Source organism: Bos indicus, chromosome 9 (assembly GCF_029378745.1).
Source record: "Bos indicus isolate NIAB-ARS_2022 breed Sahiwal x Tharparkar chromosome 9, NIAB-ARS_B.indTharparkar_mat_pri_1.0, whole genome shotgun sequence".
Taxonomy (NCBI): domain Eukaryota; kingdom Metazoa; phylum Chordata; class Mammalia; order Artiodactyla; family Bovidae; genus Bos; species Bos indicus.
The window spans coordinates 53,480,150-53,507,567 of NC_091768.1; the positions used below are offsets into that span (position 1 = coordinate 53,480,150).

Here is a 27,418-nt window from a genome sequence, read left to right on the forward strand (position 1 = left end):
CAACTTGACTGAATTCATTGGTGAGCCCTAGTAGTTTTCTGGTAGTATCCTCAGGATTTTCTATGTATAGTATCATGTCATCTGCAAATAGGGACAGTTTTACTTCTTTTCCAATTTGTATTCCTTTTTCTTCCATTGCTGTGGAGTCCTGGGTTCTATTTATTCTCCTGTTTGTGTAGTGTGGCCTTCAGAGGGGAACAACTTGAGTGAATCTGTAGGCTATTTTAATAGCCATAACTTTAATAGTGCTCTCAGATTTTGTGGAAAATCTACATGCCAAAATTTATAAATTTCTTTCTTTCATTTTCCTTATATACTGTGTACACTGGGGTCAAAGGCTTCATTGGTATTAGTCAAAGAGAGCAAAACTTCCATTGTCCCCACCCAACTCATGTAAGTTAGTTCTTGATAGAAAAAAAATCCCATTTGGCTGTGTGTCAAGTGGCATTTCTGAGGAAGGAATGAACTGTTTCTTTTCACTCTACAGACACACTCTTCAGATTACTGCCGCACTTTGACTTCACCCTTGGTGCTTCATGGTCTGACTAAAGTACATTCTCCAAAAAGTTCAAGATGGGTCTATATTCAGGTTAAGCAACTTCTACATTTATTTTTCTAATTTCATATTAAGGTCTTTTTGGGAAATACACTGTGATTTTTGCTTAACATATGCCATTGTTCATTGACTCTTTCTGATGGTCAGAAATGAGTTTCCTTTGACTATTCAAAAACAAATGGTCTGGAGAGAGAACATATGAACATAAATACCTGAGCATATTATTCAAATATCCCTGCCATTATGTGCAATAGTAAGAAGTACTAATAGCAGATAAAAGTTCAGCTATACATTTGCTGAAATCCAGGTAACTGAAAATGATTTATTAAGGTGAAATGGTTCATGAATGGCAAACTTGCAAGGAATAAAAGGCACAGAGGACTATGGAACTATTTTTGTGTACAAACGTAATAAAATCCTCTAAAAATATTCAGAATAAAAATTTTAAAATGTAAATACATTACACATATACATCAATCCTAGTAGTTAAAGTAGAAGATTCAAAGCACATAAAATTTAATAGAAAGAGAACTTTATTCTAAATAACATTCTTAAATCTGCCCATTAAGAGCACAGTAAACATTTAACAGTTTTTGTTTTATTAATGAAATTAGATTTTTACATACAAAATCAGCTAAGTAATTTTATTTACAAAAATAATAAAAAACTGCTTATTCACTGTGGAAAAATAACCATTTTGATAAAAGAAAAAGAATTTAATGAAAGTTTAATGCAACAAAGTAAGAATGGCTTTTTGTTTCATTGTCTGATACTTTGACTTAAATGTGGATTACTTGGTATCTCTTGAAACCTAAGTAATAAGATCTTTAAACAAGCACTGAATAAAAAATTAGGTTGGGTGTATTCTGGAACCTGAATCAACACGACTAAGTGGAGTTTGTGGTCACAGAGGATTTGTCATTTTTCTTCTTTGCCCTTATGAAAATACATTAATAGAAAATTACCAATGGAAAATATTTTAAAATTTGTTATATTCCTATCAACTTTGACATTGCTTAGCAAATTTATTAATTTCTTTCAATCAGTGTTAATACTTTGTCTAGAATTAGGGTAGAGGTAGACTGATCTTTGTATTCAAACATTTTAAAACATTGTTTTAAATGCCATATAAGGAATAATATAAAATAGTATTTTTTTAAATATTGGAGATTTAATTTACTATTTTAAATAATTCCTTTTTTATATACAATAAGTTGTTGCTTAAAACTCATTTGATTAAAATTATTACTCCAAGGAACTATTTTAGTCTTTTAATTGCTAATCTTTATAAATTAAGAATACCTATTTCTAAATAAGTTTCTATTTTTGAAAAAAAAAAGTCCCAACGATTTAAATGCATTATAGATCCCCTACAACAAAGTATTAGGTGACAGTGTCTACTGATATGAAAAATGAAATTCAGAAATGCAAACTGGGTTATAGAAAACTATTTGTACTACATTTTTAGTAAATGTGATTTAACACCTGTAAGTAGTAAATTACTACTTTTTCTCTCACTCTTGTTAGCATCTTATTTTAGAATAGAGCACAGAAATGCATGGGACTCTCAGGTATTCTTCTATATCTGTAAACACATCCCTGAAGCCCCCAGACACACAGAAGTTCACTCTTGTGGGGGAAATGAGAGGCCTTCAGTTGGCAAACTTCTTTTGAAGCGTTCTCTATTAATTTTAAAGAAAAATACACTATTTTCATTTTGATACTAAAGGTTTTTCCTTTCTTTAAAAGACACTGACCACATTTTAAGTTTCTATGAAAATTATATTTACACATGTCACCTGAAATCTAGTAACACAACAAAAGAGTCCTTTCCTAGAGATAAAAGATATCAGAAAATTTATTTTTCATTCACCTTCTAGGAAGAAAATAAACTTGAAATGTATAATTTTTAGAATAATGTGAAAAAGAAACCTTCCATGGAGAGCCCAATTTACAAAAATTTACATTTTTTTAAACTTACAATGAATACAGTGCTACTGTTTTAACTGAATTGTGGGTGTGGGAGGTGCTATTGGGATTCTGGACTGTGAAATGAGTTTTTTTTTTTTTTGGTAACCACTCACCTTTAACTTATTTAAAGGGAAAAATATTTACTGTATGACAACATTAAGTAAATTAAAATCATCACTCTTCTGTCACTGATGACTTCCTAGATTTGAGAACAAGGTCTTTAATGGATGAGGAAAGCTCCTGAAGTTCTTTACGAGTTGTATTGATGATATCCTCTTGTTCTTTGTCTAATTCATCACTCAAGGGATCTTCTCCCTGCCCAGTCTTCTTATTTTGACTGACTAAATGCTTTACAACCAAACCTTGATACTTTACTAAAAGAGCATGTTGATCCTGTGAAAAGAGAAAGGAGAGCAAAGTTAACAAACACGATTTAATTTTCTGTGGGACAAAGTAAGATTTATTCAACCATTATACACTGCAGGTCTTCATCTTTACAAATTACTGGTCATAGAAGTAGAAAGCTGAATCTAGCAAGGTCCTTGCTCTCAAGGAGGTTCCTTGCTCTCAAGGAGGTTAGTTTGGGGGAGATAAAACATGAATACAGATAGTTTTAATGTAAGTTGACTGAGCTGGGTTCTATCACCAAAGATAAAGTGACATGAAAGTTCAAAGAAGCCAGTTTACTTCTAGCTGAGAAGTCCCTCAGAAGAATGTGTGTTGGGTAAGACTTTTTGAGCTGATTCTTGAAGGACAGGTTAAACCTGCATAAACTGAAATGGAAGACTGAACATTGTTATATCACTTCCAAAAGCTTAATTTCTAAATTCAGAATATTCTTTACCATAGATCTTAAAGGATCCTGAAACATTCCTGAACTATGCTGAGTTTTAAAAATCAATCTCCTCCTTCACTGTTCTCATTCCAGGAAGCAGAAACATGATGTTAGTACACTCAAAATATTCAGAATCTAAAAGTTTTAAAAGTTTCAAGTACACTGAAAATATAATACCTCTGGAATTTTACTACTCAGAAAAGCAATGATCTGGGGGACACATCTTCCAGGTGCATGGAGCATGCTATGGGTTGAGAATTGAAACAACAGAACCGACGTGAGATGCAGAATAAGAGCAGGGTCTTCTGTGACTTTTAGCTGTTCAACCAGTGCTTGTCGATGCTGAAACAGTACCTGCCTAAACAAAAAGAAAGTAACATAAGCACGTTATCATATTCTAACAAGTTCTCACCAATTTCAGTTCTTCCCTTCTGTACTCATTTTTAGGTTTCATAAACAATTTAAGGGACCTTTTATGCAACAGACACATAGTTCTGAACAGCACTGATAAACTAATATGCTAAAAATAGAAAAACTATATAGATTGAGAATCTCTGATGTATAGTTTTTCTAAGTATGCTTTTTATTTTGAATTGTAGGGTATCAAACAGAAGTGCCGTGGTTTAAATAAGGCTTCCTATAAAGAAGGTCTTAAGGCTAATAAGAATTATTAATTCCTAGGCTTGATCAGATATGGGATTAAGAACTCTGATACCTTATTCCATTGGGTCAGAGAGGGACACTTAAGGATATGAAGACTGACTACGTTTGAAGGTCTATAGCCACTTAGATACAACAGTTCTCTTTGCAGGATTCAGACAGACTCCAATTTCAGACATTAATTCAGTGTTACCTTTCTCTTTTTTTGTCTCCCTTCTTCAACATAATATCACAAGCTTCTGCTGCAGAATCCAGACAAGCAAGAAAGTCTTCTATGCTCTGGAAAGGTATTTAAACCATTATTTACTTTTATAAACAGTCGCCTAAAGAAAAGCAGTCATTTAATACTGTTTTATAATTTTATGCCCCAAATACAATTTTTAAAAAGGTCATTTTGTCATTAGGTTTGAAACTGTGATTTAGGACTAGACAGTAAAGTGTCCCCAGCTTCGTCTCTTTCTTCACCCTCCAAAGAGATGTCTTGAGTGTAGATTAATAGTTTTAAATTTAGTTTTCAGTTATTTTGATAAAAATCTATTCAAAGATCACAAATTCTAGCTCAACTTTATTTACCTTTTCATTCAGAGAGTTGTGGAGTTTTGTGAGAGCCACTTTTGTTTCTTCTGATAATTTACTTAGAATTTTTTTTCTTACCTATAGGGCAAAAAAAAAAAAAAAATCCTTTGAGATTGTATATGCACTACATGTCAAAGCTACAGAGTACATCATGAGAAACGCTGGGCTGGATGAAGCACAAGCTGGAATCAAGACTGCTGGGAGAAATATCAATAACCTCAGATATGCAGATGACACCACCCTTATGGCAGAAAGCGAAGAACTAAAGAGCCTCTTGATGAAAGTGAAAGGGAGTGAAGAAGTTGGCTTAAAGCTCAACATTCAGAAAACTAAGATCATGGCATCTGGTCCCATCACTTCATGGCAAACAGATGGGGAAACAGTGTCAGACTTTATTTTTTTGGGCTCCAAAATCACTGCAGATAGTGATTTCAGTCATGAAATTAAAAGATGCTTACTCCTTGCAAGAAAAGTTATGACCAACCTAGACAGCATATTAAAAAGCAGAGACATTACTTTGCCAACAAAGGTCCATCTAGTCAAGGCTATGGTTTTTCCAGTAGTCATGTATGGATGTGAGAGTTGGACTGTGAAGAAAGCTGAGCTCTGAAGAACTGATGCTTTTGAACTGTGGTGTTGGAGAAGACTCTTGAGAGTCCCTTGGACTGCAAGGAGATCCAACCAGTCCATCCTAAAGGAAATCAGTCCTGAATGTTCATTGGAAGGACTGATGTTGAAGATGAAACTCCAATACTTTGGCCACGTGATATGAAGAACTGACTCATTTGAAAAGACCCTGATGCTGGGAAAGACTGAAGGCAGGAGGAGAAGTGGATGACAGAGAATGAGATGGTTGGATGGCATCACCGACTCAATGGACGTGAGTTTTGAGTGAACTCCAGGAGTTGGTGATAGACAGGGAGGCCTGCTGTGCTGCAGTCCATGAGGTCACAAAGTCGGACACGACTGAGTGACTGAACTGAACTGAATATACATTCAAACAAAGCAAAACAAAAAATGTGTATTATCCTTGTTCTTAAATTTCAGACTGCAAACTCAGGATAAAATATGGTAAAATACTTTAACATCAGAACGCTAGTGAACAGCTAGCCAAAGAAGCTAGATGCAGCCTGCACTCATCCCATTTGCTCCTGCAGTAAAACAGGAGGATCAGAGAGCACGTGAGTGAATGAGCACATACCCACTGTTCATCTTGCAAGAAAAAGAGAATCTGGGGTAAGAGGCTGCTCCTTATCTTTTCCATTGTGGTGGGAAGAGTATTTTTCCCTAAGGCCAGTTGACGGAGCCCCACTCATAAAGATCAAGCGTATCTATAAGTGAGGGGACTTGAGCCATGGATAGACAGATGCTATAGTGTCTGGTGTGTGGAACTTTACTGCACTCCACCCCAGATATGCTTTGTAAAGTTTGGTGGCATTTGTGGACAGTCTTAATGCTCCTCCTAGTGCAGAAGTGCTAGAGGAGGCCTTACTGGAATGGTGTGGGCAGCAGGCTCTAAAATTACAGTGTCTTGGAGGACTGGACAACCTACTGACTCCTGTCCTCCATGTTACACCGATCTTCCTGTGGCCCTTGAAGGGCATGGGACAGTACCCATGTATTTCCCACAGCGGAGGTTGGCATGCAGGCAGGTACATGAAAAAGTCCACATAGCTGGCACTCACTGTTCGAGCTGAAGAATGGAAGGGAAACAGTGCCTTTCTAGGGTAGGAGGAAGAGATAAATGGACCTCTGGAGGTTTAGGGAGAGTCCTTGATATGAGAAGGAGTTGCATGATAATAAAAACATTTCCCCCAAACAGCCTATCTCACTTATGTGACAAATGTCACATCAGGAGAGGCCACAAGCATTAGGCTGATTTGGTTTGAACTGGATCAATGCCAGTGATATGCAGTCAGTCTCATAAAGGCAGTTTTGTCTTTCATTCTTCCTAATCTCCAACTTTAAGTGGATCCAGGGTGTGGAAGGAGAGGGGGATGGGGCAGACCATACTTTTCTTCCTCTAGGCAAATGGGAGCCATAGCTCCACCTTACACTGCAAAAAGGGAAGAGAGGAGCTTTGAATTTGAGATTAGAACTTAAGAAAATGAACTGGAGTCAGTCTAAATAAATGAGACAGTGTCACGAAATGAAAATAACTGCAAAGTTATAGAATCTGGTCAGAACTCTGGTAAGGGATATGCAACTCAAAAGGGGTGTGACACAACAATAATTAGGAGAAAATAAAACCTGATTTCAAAATAACTAAACACCATTACTCTTCCCCCTCTCCCCACCTTGTTCTGGCTGTCTCATGGGATTCTAAACTGTTGTGCTAGCCTAGACCTCTAAGAATTGTTAAAATTTCAGCTGCTTTACTTCCTGTCTTTGTGGCAAACACCTCTTCTCCCTGAAGATCCACCTTAGGTAAGCCAGTCTATCTATCCTACCTCTTTGGATAGTCACCTTCATTCTCTGAAAGGTTATCTGGTAAAATTAATTGCAGTCTAGGTCATCTGATTAGCTTAAAAGAAGATTTTGTACATTACAGAGCTTATTTGTGTGTGCATGCTTAGTTAAGTCCAACTTTTTGTGGCCCTCTGGACTACATGGGCCAAATTCAAACTTAAATGGAAGAAAGTAGGGAAAAACACTAGACTATTCAGGTATGACCTAAATCAAATCCCTTATGATTATACAGTGGAAGTGAGAAATAGATTTAAGGGACTAGATCTGATAGATAGAGTGCCTGATGAACTACGGACAGAGGTTCATGACATTGTACAGGAGACAGGGATCAAGAACATCCCCATGAAAAAGAAATGCAAAAAAGCAAAATGACTGTCTGAGGAGGCCTTACAAATAGCTGTGAAAAGAAGAGAAGCGAAAAGCAAAGGAGAAAAGGAAAGATATAAGCATCTGAATGTAGAGTTCCAAAGAATAGCAAGGAGAGGTAAGAAAGCCTTCCTCTGCGATCAATGCAAAGAAATAGAGGAAAACAACAGAATGGGAAAGACTAGAGATCTCTCCAAGAAAATTAGAGACACCAATGGAACATTTCATGCAAAGATGGTCTTGATAAAGGACAGAAATGGTATGGACCTAACAGAAGTAAGAAGAGGTGGCAAGAATACACAGAAGAACTGTACAAAACAGATCTTCACGACCCAGATAATCACGATGGTGTGATCACTCACCTAGAGCCAGACATCCTGGAATGTGAAGTCAAGTGGGCCTTAGAAAGCATCACTATGAACAAAGTTGGTGGAGGTGATGGAATTCCAGTGGGGCTATTTCAAATCCTGAAAGATGATGCTGTGAAAATGCTGAACTCAACATGCCAGCAAATTTGGAAAACTCAGCAGTGGCCACAGGACTGGAAAAGGTCAGTTTTCATTCCGATCCCAAAGAAAGGCAATGTCAAAGAATGCTCAAACTACTGCACAATTGCACTCATCTCACATGCTAGTCAAGTAATGCTCAACATTCTGTAAGCCAGGCTTCAGCAATATGTGAACTGTGAACTTTGAGACGTTCAAGCTGGTTTTAGAAAAGGCAGAGGAACCAGAGATCAAATTGCCAACATCCGTTGGATCAAGGAAAAAGCAAGAGAGTTCCAAAAAAACATCTATTTCTGCTTTCTTGACTATGCCAAAGCCTTTGACTGTGTGGATCACAATAAACTGTGGAAAATTCTGAAAGAGATGGGAATACCAGACCACCTGACATGCCTCCTGAGAAACCTATATACAGGTCAGGAAGCAACAGTTAGAACTGGACATGGAACAACAGACTGGCTCCAAATAGGAAAAGGAGTACATCAAGGCTGTATATTGTCACCCTGCTTATTTAACTTCTGTGCAGAGTACATCATGAGAAACGCTGGGCTGGAAGAAGCACAAGCTGGAATCAAGATTGCCGGGAGAAGTATCAATAACCTCAGATATGCAGACGACACCACCCTTATGGCAGAAAGTGAAGAGGAACTAAAAAGCCTCTTGATGAAAGTGAAAGAGGAGAGTGAAACAGTTGGCTTAAAGCTCAACATTCAGAAAACAAAGATCATGGCATCTGGTCTCATCACTTCATGGGAAATAGATGGGCAAACAGTGGCAACAGTGTCAGACTTTATTTTTTTGGGCTCCAAAATCACTGCAGATGGTGATTGTGGCCATGAAATTAAAAGACGCTTACTCCTTGGAAGGAAAGTTATGACCAACCTAGATAGCACATTCAAAAGCAGAGACATTACTTTGCCAACAAAGGTCCATCTAGTCAAGGCTATGGTTTTTCCAGTGGTCATGTGTGGATGTGAGAGTTGGACTGTGAAGAAAGCTGAGCGCCAAAGAATTGATGCTTTTGAACTGTGGTGTTGGAGAAGACTCTTGAGAGTCCCTTGGACTGCAAGGAGATCCAACCAGTCCATTCTGAAGGAGATCAGTCCTGGGTGTTCATTGGAAGGACTGATGCTGAAGCTGAAACTCCAGTACTTTGGCCACCTCATGCGAAGAGTTGACTCTTTGGAAAAGACCCTGATGCTGGGAGGGATTGGGGGCAAGAGGAGAAGGGGACGACAGAGGATGAGATGGCTGGATGGCATCACCGACTCGATGGACGTGAGTCTGAGTGAACTCCGGGAGTTGGTGATTGACAGGGAGGCCTGGTGTGCTGTGATTCATGGGGTCGCAAAGAGTCAGACACGACTGAGTGACTGAACTGGACTACATGTGGACTGCCCTTCTTCTCTGTCCATGGGACTGAACCTGTGTATCCTGCACTAGCAGGTGGATGGATTCTTTACCACTGTGCCACCTGGGAAGCCTAAGAACTTATCTTTTTTAAAAGAGAGGATGTTCTCCTGTTACTTTCTATATGCTAATAGGAAGTAGAAGGCCAAGCATGCATGCTATCATATTTATTACAGGCATTTCCAGACACAATGACTAGTATTTCCTTTTATTATTACTGTTAATAGACTGGTCTTACCAGTCCTGGTAGCAACTGTATATACCGTGTACTAAACCTGAACTAAAAATCTGACAGATTTGTAAAAACTCCTTCCTGAATTTCATTTTCCTTTTAGGATGTGAGAAAATAAAATGTACTTGGACTTCAAAGCAAAACACATCAAGAGTGGCAAGAAAAACACTAACTTACTTCACTGGTAATGGTTGCAGGATCATCTACTGCCATCATTAAGTCCGAAGCTAAGAAGTTGAAAACGAGATTAGTGATATCAGTACACACTGTTTTCAGTAAGTGTTTCGTAAGAGCAGCCTGGGTATCATCTGGAAAATAAAGATGCTTTATTAAAATGAATGTCCAAGAACAACTGAGAATGAAAAAACACTATTAAGTACAATACCTGTAAAGAACTTCATCCCTTTTTCAAATAATCGAATATTGTTGTAAAGGTTTGAAACCTCTTCTTGCAAGTCCTTGATCGTGCGCTTTCTACCAGTTCCAGAGGCCGAAGAAGTTGAAGACATGTAAACTGAATGTACCACCTCGAGGTAAGTTTTATTTAAAGGTCTATGAATAAGATAAATATATTTAGTTCATTAAAATGCACTGGGTTTATGTAGATAGGAAATTTTGCTTCTATGGAAATAAGGCTTTAAAAAGATCTCTATTTAAAAATAATAAGATTTGGAGAATGGTTCACAAGAATTTTTCCTCTAATTCCAGAAATTAAAATTAATTAATTTGAAGTTATAAAGTAATTAAACTTATTGCACTAAAGACAACAAGAAAAACAGTTTTAACAAAAGCTTCAGTTCAAATTCAGTTCAGAGCAACTTTTTAAATTAGGTAATCTGGTATAAATACAGCAGATTATAAATTTGTCTCTCATTCTCAGGAATAATAACTTAAACTCTCAATTTCTAAAGTACTATAAGAAGATCTGTATTTTTAAAAATCCTTATGCTAAACACAGAATAGACTTTTAAAATGTAGTGGCAAATGGTTAATAGTAACTATTTTGACTTTTTATATATGAAAAATATAACTATGTAACATATTTATGCACAAGAGCATTCATTTAAATTTTTTAAAATTTGACTACAAAAGCTCTGTTTCTAAATTCAAAAAGTTAGTTAGATGCACTGGGCTCCTGGATTGCGTTTAGAGAAGCTTATACATACAGACTAACTTGTGGGAAAACTTCATGGTAGTTAGGGATAGTCGTTATATACAATTTATTTCTGTATAAAAATAAATTTAGCCTGGCTCATTTACAAGGTAGTGCTGTCTAAATTTATTCTCTCTGAGGCCAGTTTGTTACTTTATTTTCTCTCTAAAAGTGCACTGTTTATCTTCTGTTTGACAGAGAATAATCTTTTCATTTTAGATGTTACTTTTCATGCAATGTTGTTTTTCTTCCACCTAGGACTGGAACAGAGAAGGAGATGAGACTGACTCCACATTCCTGCCCTGTATTTTCGGCACTGCCTTGCCCAGCACACTTAAATATTTGTTGAACTACTATAAGCAAACAAAATCTAGAATTTAGTGACTTAAAAGTTTTGAAAACAAAACACCTATATTATATGTTTTCAATGAGATTGTGAAAATTTTAGTAACTCACTAAATCTCTATCATAAAACAAAAAACATATACTTGCTTTATTAAATACTCTGCAAGCTCAGAAATAAACTCCTCAGGGGCATCTTGTAAGTGTTTTCTTAAAAAATCCTCAATCTCATCCTGGAACATAAAAGTAATCTCTGGTTTCTTCTTTCCTGTAAAAAAAAAAACGAGCCACAGGAAAAAACAATGAAGTAAGCAACCTACAAGCAAATAATATATTTAATACGATAGTAATTTATTCATTGCTGATCGTAAAGTCTCTAATGTTAACTTTTGTCACCAAAATTACCCATGTCAAATAGCAGTAAGCAATGAAAACACTGTTAAAATAGAATATATAGTGGCATTTGGAGTAATAACATTTTAACTTGTTTTCTACATGTCAGTCAAAAATAGTAACGATGATTCTCCCCCTAATCTAACTTGGATGATGCAAATATCTGGAAATTAAAACAATCAAGTGGATTGTTAAAATCTTAGGATAATTTTTTTGTTGAACAATGGATATGGAGCAGACTGTCCTTCTTTATAAATATTTACGAAAAATCAAATCATCCTTATAATCAAGTGAACCACAATTCTAGTAGAATGAAGCTAAAAACTGTCTTTTTGAACAGGCATGGATGAAAAAACCTACAATTTTATAGCCATAATTATTTTTGCTCTCACAGAAATAAGTCTATGCCAAGGAAAATTTGTATGTTATGGAAATAATTGTTAATTGAGGAAATGTCATGCCTACTCACTTACTTGGGAAAGTATGGGTTGCAAAGAAAACTAACAATATTTCCATAATTAATTGTTAAAGTATAAAAAAGTGATTATTTCCAGCTAAATTAGGTTATTGCCCCTAAAAGTGAAACCTTAGAGATAATAGAATAGCTCAAAAATCAATTTTCAGTATGCATCAAGATCTAAGTACAGCTACTTTTTGTAGCTTTAGAATAGATAGGAAAGTACTATCCTTTTTTTTCCCTGAGTTCTGCTATTCATTCCTGCTCTCTGACATCAAATAGTATTTGACTAGTTATTAAACTGTATTATTTCCTTCCAGTAATCTTTTACACAGAGTTGAGCGTGTATTTTAGCTGAGAATCAAACTGCATCCCCCATTTCTGAGATTACAACAAAACAGTTTTTCAAAAGCACTGAAATTGCCTTTTATTTAAATTCTTTTATAGCTCCTCTCCTACTAAACTATACACAAAAGGAGTATCACACTGCCTCAATTACTTAAGACTACAGATTTTAGAGAAGTATTTTCTTAAATGCCCCTTCACTAACTCCTTGTCTAACCTCTGAGGAACTCGCACAGAATAGTCTTAATGCTAGTTAAAAATAAGGGTTGAGTTCACAGTTTCTAAGATACTTTTCTGTTAATTAATATTGCTTTATGTATGTTGAGAACAGTACCTATTTTGACTTATTTTAGAATACTTTAGACAGATCTTAAGCAATTGTTCTATTACAAGTAGTGGCGTATTAACATCTGAAGCCTTGTCACTTGATATTTATATTTCCCAAGGTGATAAATAATTCTGCGGAAGAGGTAAAAAAAAAAATCTCAAATCATTTCAAGTTTCTCTTTGTGCTGGGGAAAAGGAGAAGGGGAGGTATCATAGTTTCATTAATTTTTAAAACAAACATAAAAAAAATCGTACTTTTATTTAGAAAAGCAAAGTAAGGTGTGTCTTGCTAACTTAACCATACCAAATACTAACTAAAGTCTAGATAAAGAAAGATGCATATATCTAGTTCCCCTGCTTAGATACAAGCAACCAACCAATTAGGTGTTACCATAAAAATTAAAATTATTTTTAATAATTTTAAATTTAAATAATTTAAATAATTTTGGATAAAATTATTTTTAACTTCAATTTGCAGAGAGTCACTTTTCATAAAATGTTCTACTTTGCTTTGCATGGAAGCTGGGAGACCATAAAAATCTATGCAAGCTGTAACTGCAAAGTGTTTGTAATAAACAATGGGAAAATTTATGATTGTTCTGTAACCTTTTAAAAATGTTTGTGAAAACATTCAAAGTTCTTATTGCTGGTTATGAATGTATATGGAAATGAAAAATAAGACTAATAATTCTAATTTAGTACACTGTAATTTAGTGTATCAGAAACACTGAGAATGAAAATACTTTCTTTGTAAAAAACTTACCAAGAATAATTTGAACACTGCTTACCTTCTTCTCATCCTGTAACTTAAAATACAGAGCAAGCACCTTTTCTATGCCTGAGCAAGCTGTCATATTCCCTTTTTAACTCTCAATCAGCTTCCAACATTTTATTCTTTGCCCTCTCAACACTGTGAAACACTTATGAGAATTCCTTTAAGGTGAAGCTTTTTTGTCAATTTCATACCCTGAAGACATCTTTATCCTTTTTGTCATAATCATTCCCCTTATTTACGTCAAGTGTGCCTTTACCAAGCTCCTCTGCGCAGCTAAAGTTTCTTGAACAGAGGCAACTTCAACATTCCCACAGTCAGGTATTTCTTCTACAACTCCGCTTATTCTTGATTCATATTTCCAGTGTTATCAGTTTCCTCTGCCACACATTCATCTTTGTTGGCCAATTTCCTCTTTTGATTATGCATTTTTGTAAAATGTCACATGGATTTATCACCGGGGGACAAGGAGGTAACACAAACTACATGCTGTGTTTTCAGTGCATAAAGCAAGTTAAGGGATGCACAGTGATCAGTCTTTGACAAACCTGGAAATAAGTGATGTGACTGTCACAGACCATGATGCACATCTGTTATTTATGTGATCTGTGGACTAAGGAGCCAGCAGCCAAGTCTGTACCCTATGCAATTACTCAGTACACTACCCTGGTAACTGAAATATGAACTGCATTGTTGGGGTACTGGTGTTACGTAACTGTGAAATTGTGCCCACTGAAACTCTGTAAAGCAAGGACTTCCTGCATAATCACAGACACCTCACTGTATGCATCTTAAGAAAGTAAGTTAAAAAAAATCACACACATACAAAGGAGAAGTAAAATGAGCTACACACCTGTGTGAGATGACTCATCGTCGCTATCGTCATCTTTTCTTCCTTTCTTCTTGGTTTTTTTAATTTTGTACTCTCTGGCATTGCTGCCACCTCCTCCTCTCACACTTCCACTGCCCTCTGGTGGGAAAATGACATTAGTTAGTATTACCTAATAACTGTTTTTAGAAATAATGACACTATATTGCCAAATAAACTTAACTTTTAGCCACTTTTAAATGTTGTGGTTTATTAAAATATTTTTAAAATTCAAACAATAAAAATTAATAAATAATAAGATGAAATATTTGAATTAAAGCAACTCACTTAGATAGCCTATCTACTCTAAATGCAGTCTTTCTGTAATAACATCTATTTTCTGAAGCTTTGACTTTTTCCTGGCCAAACTCATCCCTTTAGCTTCCTTCTATCTTCCTCAAAAGTGCCCTAAGTTGCTTATATCTGTTACCACAGCCTCACTAACAGCCCCTATTCCAGTACCTGACAAATTTGGTTTTGTCTTCTTGATTGAAAGATTATTCCCCAGGTTTACAGGAGACATGCTGACTCTCCCACCACCCTAAAAAAGACAATGAACTTCTTGAAAGTAGGGAGCCTCTCTCACTAATGTTCACATCCTCAGGGTTAAGGCAATGCTGGACAGATAACAGGCACTCAATAAATACTGACCATAAATTGGTTAAGTGGAAAAATATCAATCACCTACGGGCTAAATAAAGACTAAAAAAATACAAACCAAGAAACAGACTAAGACACTATCAATAAATTAGAGTATTCCTCTATTATACATCTACATTTAAAATATCTATTCAACAAAATAAAATAATAATGGGATTATAACATTGAAAAATATTGAAAATTATTTCGTCATAAAAGATTCATTTTAAAATAGAATGAGATATATATATATATAATATATATATATATAAAAAACAAAGATTCTTTTTCTAAACTCTAAGTAGAATTCCCTTAAAGTCAAAGTGAAGTGAAAGTCACACAGTCGTGTCCGACTCTTTGCAGCCCCATGGACTATACAGTCCATGGAATTCTCCAGGCCAGAATACTGGAGTGGGTAGCCATTTCCTTCTCCAGGGGATCTTCCCAACCCAGGGATGGAACCCAGGTCTCCCACATTGCAAGCAGATTGATTATCAGCTGAGCCACCTAGATTTCATCATTTTCTGTAAGTTCTATTGCTTTTATGATAGAAAAACACAACTTTCAAATTAAAGTTTAAAGTGAATGTGTTTTTTACATTTGGTAATACATTTCTTATGGTAAATATGTTTGACATTATTCCATGAACTGTAATTAAACTATTTAACAGCAGTATCAGAACAAAACACCAGATGACCCTAAATTTTAAGAAGGATATACAACAGACTAGTTATACTGATGTAAGTACAACCAACTGATTAAGTGGTTTTAAATCTTCAATTAACAAAATATGCATTGCTATGAAAATTATGATTTTTTTACAGTAATTTACCATATTCTAGTTTTCCTAGAATAGACAAATTTCAAAATACCATTATTGATTTTGTAGAAAAAGATTTTTGAAGAGAAAAATAATCTTGAAGTAGTGAACTTTCACAGCAAATAAAGTTTTTATAATGGATATTCAATATAGCTGTATTTATTGATTAAATACGTTGAATATCTAATTTCTTTAACCTTGATATAGCACTAATAAAATTTTTCATACTACAAAAAGTATGGAAAATATGTGTTACATTTCCCAATGCAAGTTACTAGTATACCAGTGATACCTAGGATAATTTCCAGTGATTCTAAATTAAAAGAATACATAAAAACAGGCCCTCAGGAAATTCATTCACTCAATAAATACTTATGGGGCACTTAAAATATGCCAAGAAGTGCTCTAAGTATTAGGGAAACAACAATAAATGAGATGGAGAAGATTCCAAAATGATAAAAGACATCACAGTGATAAAAGTGATGTAACAAACTAGGAGAATAATATATGGAGACTGACAATGTTGTCTACTATTCTGGGTGGTGGTTGGGCAGGCCTCTGTGAGGAACTGACATTTCAAGGGGAGCTCTTGATGATAAGAAGGAAACAGTTACTTGAATTCATGAGACCATTCCAGGTAGAAGTGAACATAAACTTGCAAAGTCTGAGAATCAAGAAGAAGAAAAAAAGCTACTAGGGCTGGAACATTAAAGAGCAATGGGAACAGGAGGTCATGAAATTAGCTTAATTCTCACAAAATGAAGAGTAACCATCAATATTTTCATTTTTATAATCAAGTTAATTCATTATCAAAAGATGTGGTTAATATCAGCAGGTGAATTAAACAAATAAAAGGCCTTCCTAAAGGTCTGATAAATACAAAGTTCACGGCAATGAATAAAAAACTCATCTTGAATCTTCCATGTTGTTAATAATTTGTTACCTGTTGCTTTCCTCCTTCGTTCATCTTTTTTATCCTTTTTACTTGTATTAATGCTTTCTAAAATGGAGATTTGTTTCAGATCTTCTTCAGTGATTAAATGAACAGGATTGTTTTTCATTTCCTGAAATAAAACATGCTTATTTTTTATAGGCAAAAATACAAAATATTACAAAATGCATAAAATAAAACTTGTTTATATACTCATATCCTAATTGTTTTTTGTTTGGTTTCACTGCTAAGAATTATAGAGCTTTGTCTCAGCTGCCACTCAGATTGTTAGTCCTTGCTCCAAATCAATCTCCTTCCCTGTTGTCCTTGACTTCTTGTAATTATCACCAGGTAATGAGAAATCCTATGCTTGATCACTTAACAACTAACTGGTCACACAGTACTGGATATAATCCTCTTTAAATGTTATTGGCTAATTTTGCCACTACCTAACAGGTGACCCTTTCTCCCTCTCTTTTCAAGACTCCCATGGTCTAGTACCACTTGGATATCCGAGATGACTAGAAAGATAATGAAATCTCCATTCCCACAATAATGATCACATATGAGTTGCATACTTTGTCATGTACACTTTTTCCCACTCTGGACTCATTCTTGATCTCTGCTTTTTTATAAATATATGTTAGAAACAATTAACTATTTCAAAGTTCAGAAAATGGTTCTAAATCTGTAGTGAAAAACATTTTGTTGAAAATATTTCCTTTTCAGTTTTCCAATGAAATGTTATATCATTTTGTTTGAGTGTCATTTTATTTGAAATGACAGTTTCAACAAAGGAATGTTTTTTCCCCCTGAATTTATTTTTGTGGTTGGAGGGAGGAAAATAAGAAAAAAAATGATAGTGTTAAACTGCAGTTTAGTGAAAGGTCACAAATGAAAATAATAATGTAGTCCTTTACTAACTGGTAGCTAACATGTATCAGACATTTTATTTACATCATTCCTTAATTCACATTTATCCTTTTAAGAATAGGCATCATCCTTTTCTTTGAAGATGGGGGAACTGGAGGTCTATTAGTCAAACACCTACAGGGTAAACAAGCTGAAATTAGAACTCAGGTTTGCAGATATCAATCCAGTGTACTTTATACTCCTCTCTGCTGGTTTGCAGGCCAAATATAGAAAAGTTATGTCATTTTAAAGACTATTAAGGAGCTTAAAAGGAATACAGATAAACACAAATTATATACTTAATAGGCCCTCATGAATTTATTAACAGTCTAAGATATAAATGGGTTTTTTCCACCTATTTATGAGCAGGCTTTATTATGGGGGTGCTGTTAACCAGAAACATGAATTCAACAGTCATTAAAGCAGACATGGTATGACCTCTGCTTCTAAACACTTCCACAGCAGTTGCTCTGAGGAACTAATCAATGTGGATAGTAACAATTTCTTTCCTCAGTAAGTCATCTGGCTGGTTAACTACTAAATAGGTAAAATTATGAGGCTCTGCTAGATATAGTAAATATAATGTGTATTGATAAATAGATACACTCTATATTATGCATATAATACACTGGTATCATTTGTATGGATTTTAATGATGGACAAATACTCTCAGGCGATAAGTGTATAATTTCATTGATAAGATTTTGATTTATAAAATCAGCTTCCTATGTTCTAACTTCTATATTCTGATGGGAATGAAGGAGGAGAAAAACAAATCCAGGAGAGGAAATAAAAAGGAATGATGCAGTGAAGGAAAATAATGTATGAAATAGTTTTCAGTTTTGGGTATACTGCTTACCTTATTTTCAAAAGTCATCAGATGACTGTAATGTGAAAATACTGTTAAATCAGTAGGCGAAAGGAAATCTGGCATACCTTTTCAGCTTTCTGGTGCATCAGTTCACTGAACAGGTCTGTACAATCATTTATAAATTTTTCACTGACTACAATAGTATCGCTAAAGACTACAGCTGAAGCCTGTTTGCTGAGTGCTCTCATTACATGTTGCAGCAATATTGCAGCGTCTTCAACTGATAAGGAACTGGGTAGCAGAGGCTAGAATTACAAACAAAATGAAAACAAAGTATAAGTGCAATATAATACAGATCAACCATTTGTTATGTATATGCCCTCCCTAAGTGATCTCATTAAGTTCAATGGTTTTGGAACCATCTATATGCTGAACAACCTCCCAAATTATACTTCTAATTTTATCACCACTCTGAACTCTGAAATCACATATCTTACTGCTTCCCTAACCTACCTCAACCCATACCTAAACAGGCATCTCAAATTTTAACATGTCCTGTTCAAAACAACTTGGTTTGTGCCTCCAGGTGTGTCCAGAACCCAGCTCCCATCTTCTCTTCCCCATTGTTTCCCGATCTTAACCAATGGACCCACTTTCCATTCCATTAATCAGGCCCTAAACCTACAAGTCATGCTTCGTTCCTCTCATAAACTCACAATCTAACTTCAATTCTTGATACCTTTGCCTCCAATATACATTTCTTCTTAGCTCTTTCTACCATCTGAAATTATCATTTTCATTAATATCCCTCTCCCTCCCCCAACCATGAAAGTATTCCTCCTGAGAGCTGTATCCTAATTCTTAAAATGGTCATATACTAGTGAAATACCAGCTGTTCTTGGCTTAAAGGAAAATTAAGAAGAAAAAGATAAAACATACTGCAATATCAACCCATGTTCCAGAGCTGATGGCTTCCTCTACTGATGCTTCCACCTGATCCACAAGTCCTTGGCCAACACAAGCTGCTTTCAAAAACAAGAGTTGTGTAGTCTTATATCTTTTCTTTATGTAGCTCATAGCATCTGGGATTCCAAGTCTGGACAAAGCATCAAATTCTAGAAATGCATTACAAGATTGGAATAGAATTGTTAATCACTCTTAGAATTCTTAGAAAATGTTAAGTTCTATCAAAATCTATTCTTTGGGAATGCATTGTATTTTAATAGAATTTTTCAAGAATATAACATATCACAGCCTCTTTCCTAGTTATATTACCTTGTGCTGTGTTTGCACGCATGCTCAGTTATGTCCAACTCTTTGAGACCCCATGGACTATAGTGTGCCCGTCAGGCTTCTCTGTCCATGGAATTTTTCAAGCAAGAATACTGGAGAGGGTTGCCATTTCCTTCTCCAGGGTATCTTCCCAACCCAGGGATCAAACCCTTGGCTCCTGCTGCATCTCCTACACTACAGGCAGATTCTTTACTGCTGAGCCACTGGGGCCCTTATGTTACACTCCCAAATTTTTATTACTAAACATATTTGTAGATAAATTGGTTCAAGTACTTCATTAATCCTGCTTTGTCTTTTACTCTCCAACTGAGGAGTCGAAGGGAAGCATGAGGACAAAAGACAAAAGGCCAATAAAAATAGAACTGAGGATAAAGGAATGTAATGTAGAGAAACAAAAATTGAAATTTTGCTTATCACAGTTAGCAAAAGGAATGGAATTTATTTTTCAAATGTTTTATCAAACAATTGACGATAGCAATTCTCTAGTCTAATTTATACTAATAAAAGATCTAGTATATAAAAAGTAAAATATTTAAGACTTAAATTTGCAGCCATTAAAGTTACTGGAGACAGCTACCAACCTCTCTTTGTCCTCAAATAATAATATTTAAGAAAATTAATTACAACAAAATTTTAATTCAAATCCTTGGATGCAAAGGCACATTACAGAAAGTCAAGAAAATGTAAGTCAAACCAGTACTCATTCTAGCACACATTTAAACTGAACGCTAATGACTTGAGAAACCTATATGCAGGTCAGGAAGCAACAGTTAGAACTGGACATGGAACAATAAACTGGTTCCAAATAGGGAAAGGAGTACATCAAGGCTGTATATTGTCACCCTGCTTATTTAACTTATATGCAGAGTACATCATGAGAAACGCTGGGCTGGAAGAAGCACAAGCTGGAATCAAGATTGCCGGGAGAAATATCAATAACTTCAGATACGCAGATGATACCACCCTTATGGCAGAAAGTGAAGAGGAACTAAAAAGCCTCTTGATGAAAGTGAAAGAGGAGAGTGAAAAAGCTGGCTTAAAGCTCAACATTCAGAAAACAAAGATCATGGCATCTGGTCCCATCACTTCATGGGAAATAGATGGGGAAACAGTGGGCTGGCTCCAAAATCACTGCAGATGGTGACTGCAGCCAGGAAATTAAAAGACACTTACTCCTTGGAACAAAAGTTATGACCAACCTAGATAGCATATTGAAAAGCAGAGACATTACTTTGCCAACAAAGGTTCGTCTAGTCAAGGCTATGGTTTTTCCAGTGGTCATGTATAGATTTTGAGAGTTGGACTGTGAAGAAAGCTGAGTGCTGAAGAATTGATGCTTTTTAACTGTGGTGTTGGAGAAGACTCTTGAAAGTCCCTTGGACTGCAAGGAAATCCAACCAGTCCATTCTAAAGGAGATCAGCCCTGGGTGTTCTTTGGAAGGAATGATGCTAAAGCTTTAGTACTTTGGCCACCTCATGCGAAGAGTTGACTCATTGGAAAAGACTCTGATGCTGGGAGGGATTGGGGGCAGAAGGAAAAGGGGATGACAGAGGATGAGATGGCTGAATGGCATCACTAACTCGATGGATGTGAGTCTGAGTGAACTCCGGGAGTTGGTGATGGATAGGGAGGCCTGGCGTGCTGTGATTCATGGGGTCGCAAAGAGTTGGACACGAGTGAGCAACTGAACTATCTATCTAATGACTTATAGGTTACTTATTTTTAGGTAACTCATCTCTTGGGTTTCTCTAGTGGCTCAGGCAGTAAAGAATCTGCCTGCAATGCAGGAGACCTGGATTCGATCTCTGGGTTGGGAAGATTCCCCTGGAGAAGGGAATGGCAACCCACTCCAGTATTCTTGCCTGGAGAATTCCATGGACAGAGAAGCCTGGTCGTCTACAGTGCATGGGGTAGCAGAGACAGACATGACTGAGTGACTAATACACACACACACACACACGCACTACTTGTTTTAATGATTAAATTCAATCAATGTATTTCATCCAAATAATGGAACCTCAGAAACAGAATTTAGTACAATTTCAATGTTTCTGAAATAGTGGATAACTAATAAAAATGATAAAACTGACAGCCAATAAAGTATTTCTAAGATTATGTAAACCAGGCAACTTCATAAGTTATGTTATAAAAACAATTACTTTTTATGAATTAAAAAGAACTGGAAGTATTTGATATATAGTATCACATTACTGGAAGGCTGGTAATAATCAATACCAGCTTTGGCTTTTCTACATTACAACTGTTCAGTGACTATGGAATTAAACTCAGTTGCATGACTCACAAAAACCTTCAATGTGACTACTTTCATATTCAAAGAGAAGCACTTTAGTGTGCTGGCCAACAGTAAAGTACATGTGTACTCACTCCCAGGGTTAATACAGTCTTTCTAAGAATGTGTTTAACATTAGAAATGATTTTTTGTTTAAAGAAAAAAAAAATTTACCCAGATAGCCATTCTGCCTGAGAAAAGAATCCACCCAAGTACTCTGTGTTCTGGAGTAAATGTCAGGGATAAACACTGCCTTATCCTGTCTCCCACCAACCACAGTGCCTCGTAAGCGTCCATCATTAACAAGTTCTTCAAGAACAGCTTAAAAGAAAAACAAATAGAGATAGAGCAGATAAAAATCTCAAAAACACTTTACAATTTCACCATTTATTTATTATCCTTAGAAAAAGCAATTTAAAATTCAAGTTGCATACTAAATAAAGACATTAGATTTTAGACAAAACTTCCTGCCATTTATGAGAATACTCATGTCATAAATTCAGGAAAATGTGTCAACTAGATAAAGATGCTGAACTGTAATTCTAACTAATTAATATTAATGTTGAACTGTTTAGTCTGAGTTATTTTGGAAAAACATTCCATTATCTATCTCATGATTAAAAGTAGACGACTATACACTTTGAGAATAGATAATACACAATCACTGGTGTAACCAAGTTCAATATTCTCGTATTTAGAAAATCAAGACACCTGGATCCTATTAGAATCAACAGTGAAAAATTAAGCCATGAAAATCTGTATAAATTATTACACTTCCACTGTTTAAACTGAAGCAACACATTAAAACCCTACCTATAACAGAAGTATAACGCATGGTTAAGAGGATGGGTATGGACCCAGATAGCGTAAACTTCAACTCTGCCACCTACTGGTGCTGCCATTAACACCAAATTTATGCTTTTTATTTAAACTGTAACACTTAACTACATACTTTGTTGTTTTAAATATCAATCCCCTAAAAAAAAGATAAAGCAGATAGGAAGGAGTTATTTCTAAGTGTACCAACAAGAGCATTCAAAAGATGCCTGGGACAAAATGATTCAGGAAACTTAGCCTTTAACAGAAATAAAAATTAGTTTAAAAATGAATTTCAGAATTCCATTGCTGAGTAAATTAGAATATATCAGAAAGGTCTAGATTTCAAACACATAATTTAAAATTTTGTGTGACTGTACAACACAAATCCAAGCTAAATTCAGACCAAAATTATCAAGTTATCAGTTATTACTTAAAGAAGTTTACATTATAATGAAATTCCACCAAACCCAATTAAGCAGATTCCAAAATACATCACATTTTTAATTTTAAATTTGTCTTATGAAAAACATAGTGAATAAAAATTAAGCTTTTGGTAGTGAATAAAAATTAAACTTTTGGTTCTGAATTTGAATTTCTTTTCCATTATTTATTTTAATTCTTATACTTGCATAGATACTAGAGTTGAAAGATTAAGCCACTGCTTTAAAAAATTATTCCAGCCAAGCTTAGGGGAAAAAAAAAAAAAAAAAAAAGCCTTCAAAACCTCTTAAGAGTTTCACAGATGAACAGCGAAAGAACTCAGCCGTATATATACATATAAACTACCACACTATTAATCGGCTATACACCAATACAAAATAAAAAGTTTAAAGTTTGAAAAAAAAGTTTCACATACAAAATAGGCAATGGACCAACATTATTTTAGAGAATTACTTATTTTTTAAATGCTAAGAATATACTTTTAATGCTATAAGCTTTCTGTAAAATTTTTTTAGCCAAACACCCCATGGATGATAGCCCACGAACTACCTCCTCTGTCCATGGCATTTTCCAGGCAAGAATACTGGAGTGGTTTGCTATTTCCTACTCCAGAGGATCTTCCTGATCCAAGGATTGAACACAGGTCTACTGTATTGCAGGCAGATTCTTTACCATCTGAGGCAGTAGGGAAGCCCCCACACACTTACTTTCATAAAAAAATTTAGTAAAAATTGGTAAGAACAAAGTGAAAATTATTCTTAATCCTAAAATTTTAAATCTCTCTATGTATGCATACACATAACAGAGTATTTTATACACATACACAATTTCTTTAAAAATCCCATTCCTTTTGAGGTACCTAATACTAAATGGTGAATATAACAGATAAGACACATACATGAAAAATGGTACAGAGAAACTTAGCAACTAGAAATATTTTAATAAGTTTTAAGATTAAAAGAGGTAAAAATACTATAATTAGTTAAGTTTTATATTTAGTCTATTCAAAAGCTAATTATGTGAAATGCAATTTAAATCAAACTCACAGTAAAGAAGCTGCTCCTGAAATCCATATCTTGAAATCAAAGAATTCACTGCTGTAGGCCTTTATGTAGAGGAAACAAAACAAAAACCTTTTTACTGATTATAGAGTTGCACATAGTTAGGAATTACATAAATTAGGATGATTAGCTTATGAAAAAACATAATTTAGAAGAAAAAAAATGAAGGCAAAAACTGTATCAGAGATCAAGACGGTGGAAAAGAAAGATGTGGAGTTCATCTCGTCTCATAAATACATCAAAAATGCATCTACATGTGGAGTAATTCTCACAGAATACCTTCTGAAAGCTGACAGAACTCATACAACTGAAGTTGCAAGAAAGATCACCAAGAACCTGGGTAGGAAGAGAAAAAGGAGTTGGGGCAGGATCTATGCCCTTAGAAAGGACCCGTGAAAGAGGAAAGGTTCCTTCACCCTGGGAACCCCTTTCATTGGCTGAAATGTCAACCAGGACGGAAAGAGAGCTTCGGAGACTCAGAGGAGTGTGTAGTAACTGGTCTGCCACAGGCAGAACAGAGAGAGATTGGCACTAATGGTCCTGTCCACCTCGCTGCAATCCCCAGCCAAGGACACACGTCTGCTAGTGGACATCACAGGCTGAGTGCTGAAACTTGGGGTCCAGGGGACAGACCTGGGGAGAGGACAGGGGTTGGCTGTGCAGAAACAGCCTGAAGGAGGTGGAGTGCGCTTTGGAGGTGTACACAGGATTGACCCTGAATCTGCTGTAGAAGCCCCACTGTTAATACAGTAACCCTCGAGAGAAGGGAAGGGCAGGGCCCCACCAGAGCATCTTTAATCTCTGTGTGCTCACAGCAGTGTGGATTTTCCTTTATGAGCTCTGGGAGGATGCAAGAGCTGGAGTGATGCCCACATTTGGAGGTGGGGCTGAAATCTGAGCTGTCTCAGTGGCTGATTGATCTATAGATTTACGCCATGCTGGTGGTTTTGCAAGCTCAGCACCTGTCGGACATACAAGCAGATTACTGGCACTCCTGTGGCTGGGGCAGGTCTGGCATGAACAGTTGCAAGCTTTGGGGGCACGCATATATATAGGTGGGACTGGGGTCTGTAACTCTCATGGCAGGTCCAGGTGTGTGACCATGACAGTTTAGGTGCCTACCTACAGGGGACCTGAGCCTGTAGATCTGTGCTAGTGGTTTTGTGAGCACAGTGCTTGAGGGTAGCCCAGGCCAATTTCCTGCATTCCCATGGCTGAGAAGGGGTCAAGGGCAATTCCAACAGTGTACTTCATGAGCCCACATGATGACTGACAGGCAACACCACAGAGTGCACTCCCAGTGGGCAGCTTCTGCAGAGGAATTACGCAGTGGTTTCTCTCCCAGTGGGAGCGCTCCAGTCCTGCCTTTCTCATACCACAGCTTTGAAATGGATCTGGGGATTTCTACTTCAACAACTGGGGAGCAGCTCTGTTCCCAACAGGGCTCTGAGAACCACAGAGCAAAGAGGAGGCCCTGCTCAATATCCACTGGAAGCACTGGTCACAATAACAGTCACACCCCCATCAAGGGGATAATGGCCAGCACATACTGAGAAAAGACTTGACAAGCACCTGTACTAAAAAGAGCCCTCGCACCAAATATTAGACTCATGCAGGCTACCCAGGGATGCTCCTACATAAAATCAGTCCTCTAAGACCACAGTAGATAATAGCTATTTCTCCTAAATTAAGAGTCAGAAAAATGTAAGTAAAATGAAGAGGGACCATACCCATTTAAAAGATCAAGACAATTCCCCTGAAAAGAAAAAAAAAAAAATGAAACAAACTTATCCAGTCTACTAGACCCTGAGTTCAAAAAGGAGGTAATAAAACTACTGAAGAATTAAGAAAGGTTATCAACAGAAATGCAGATCTCTGTAACAAGTTAACTATAAAAAGGAATCAAGAAAAACTAGAAAACTCATTTGTTGAGATTAAAGCCAAGTTAAAGGCAATCAATAGCAAACTGAATGATACAGAAAATGAATAAATGATCTGGAAGGTAGAATAATGGAAATCACCCAATAAGAGCAGCAGACAAAAAGACAAATGAAAAAGAATGAAAGCAATATATGAGACCTACGCGATAATATGGAGAAGGCAATGGCACCACACTCCAGTACTCTTGCCTGGAAAATCCCATGGGCAGAGGAGCCTGGTAGGCTGCTGTCCATGGGGTCTCGAAGAGTCGGACATGACTGAGCGACTTCACTTTCAATTTTCACTTTCATGCACTGGAGAAGGAAATGGCAACCCACTCCAGTATTCTTGCCTGGAGAATCCCAGGGACGGGAGAGCCTGGTGGGCTGCCGTCTATGGGGTCGCACAGAGTCGGACACGACTGAAGTGACTTAGCAGTAGCAGCAGCATGGGACAATATAAAGTGTGCCAATCTATGCATAACAGGATCTCAGAAGAGAAAAGGGGACTGAAAACAACGGAAGAAATTATGGCTGAAAATCTCCCAAATCTAAGGAAACAGATATCCAGGTAAAGGAAGCACAGAAGCTCCCCTCCAAAAAAGATGAACCCAAACAAACCCACAATAAGAAATATTATAATTAAAATAGCAAAGTTAGAGAAATGTTTCTAGGCAGCAAAAGTAAAAACAGAGTTACAAAGGGAACCCACTTAAGCCTATCAACTGATTTCTCTACAAAAAGGTTTCAGGCCAGAAGAAATTGACATTTGATGTCTTGAAAGGGAAACCTACAACTTAGCAAACTCTACCAGCAATATTGTCATTTAAAATAGAAGAGAGAATTACTCAGACAAACAAAAACTTAAAAAAAATACAGCAATACTAAACCTATCCTAACAGAAATATTGAAAGGTCTTCTTTAAATAGAAAAGAAGGAAGAATCTGTAGGGGGAAAAAAAATCACAGCTGGAAAGTAAATGACTTAAATAGGCCACTACACAGATTAAAAAAACACTGTGAAAGAAAGTGACAATAACTACAATGACCAGCAAAAGGATAAACATGAAGGTGTGAAAGAGGGCATCAAAATCATAAAATATGGGGGAAAAGAGTAGTAAAATATAGATTTTTAAGAGTATGTTTGAGCCTATATGATTACCAGTTTGAAGCAAGGGTTTGGAATGTGTTAAAACATCTGAAAAATAGAGTAATCACAAATCAAAAACACACAATAGATTCACAAA

At 36.1% G+C, this 27,418-nt stretch overlaps 1 protein-coding gene across 1 annotated transcript in view; it reads right to left on the reverse strand.

Annotated features, from left to right (window-relative positions):
• Window positions 1-580: 580 nt before the first annotated feature.
• UFL1 (UFM1 specific ligase 1) overlaps window positions 581-27,418 on the reverse strand; it is a 68,005-nt gene continuing 41,167 nt past the window's right edge. Inside the window, exons 7-19 of the mRNA XM_019967337.2 lie at window positions 24,239-24,297; window positions 22,107-22,253; window positions 19,288-19,463; window positions 18,474-18,653; window positions 16,638-16,758; window positions 14,221-14,337; window positions 11,224-11,341; window positions 9,964-10,130; window positions 9,756-9,886; window positions 4,596-4,676; window positions 4,216-4,301; window positions 3,540-3,720; window positions 581-2,920 (exon numbers count right to left, since the gene is read on the reverse strand). Of these exons, the coding sequence (XP_019822896.2) occupies window positions 2,702-2,920; window positions 3,540-3,720; window positions 4,216-4,301; window positions 4,596-4,676; window positions 9,756-9,886; window positions 9,964-10,130; window positions 11,224-11,341; window positions 14,221-14,337; window positions 16,638-16,758; window positions 18,474-18,653; window positions 19,288-19,463; window positions 22,107-22,253; window positions 24,239-24,297 (1,783 nt within the window). The 3' untranslated portion in view covers window positions 581-2,701. The remainder of the gene's footprint in view (window positions 2,921-3,539; window positions 3,721-4,215; window positions 4,302-4,595; window positions 4,677-9,755; window positions 9,887-9,963; window positions 10,131-11,223; window positions 11,342-14,220; window positions 14,338-16,637; window positions 16,759-18,473; window positions 18,654-19,287; window positions 19,464-22,106; window positions 22,254-24,238; window positions 24,298-27,418) is intronic.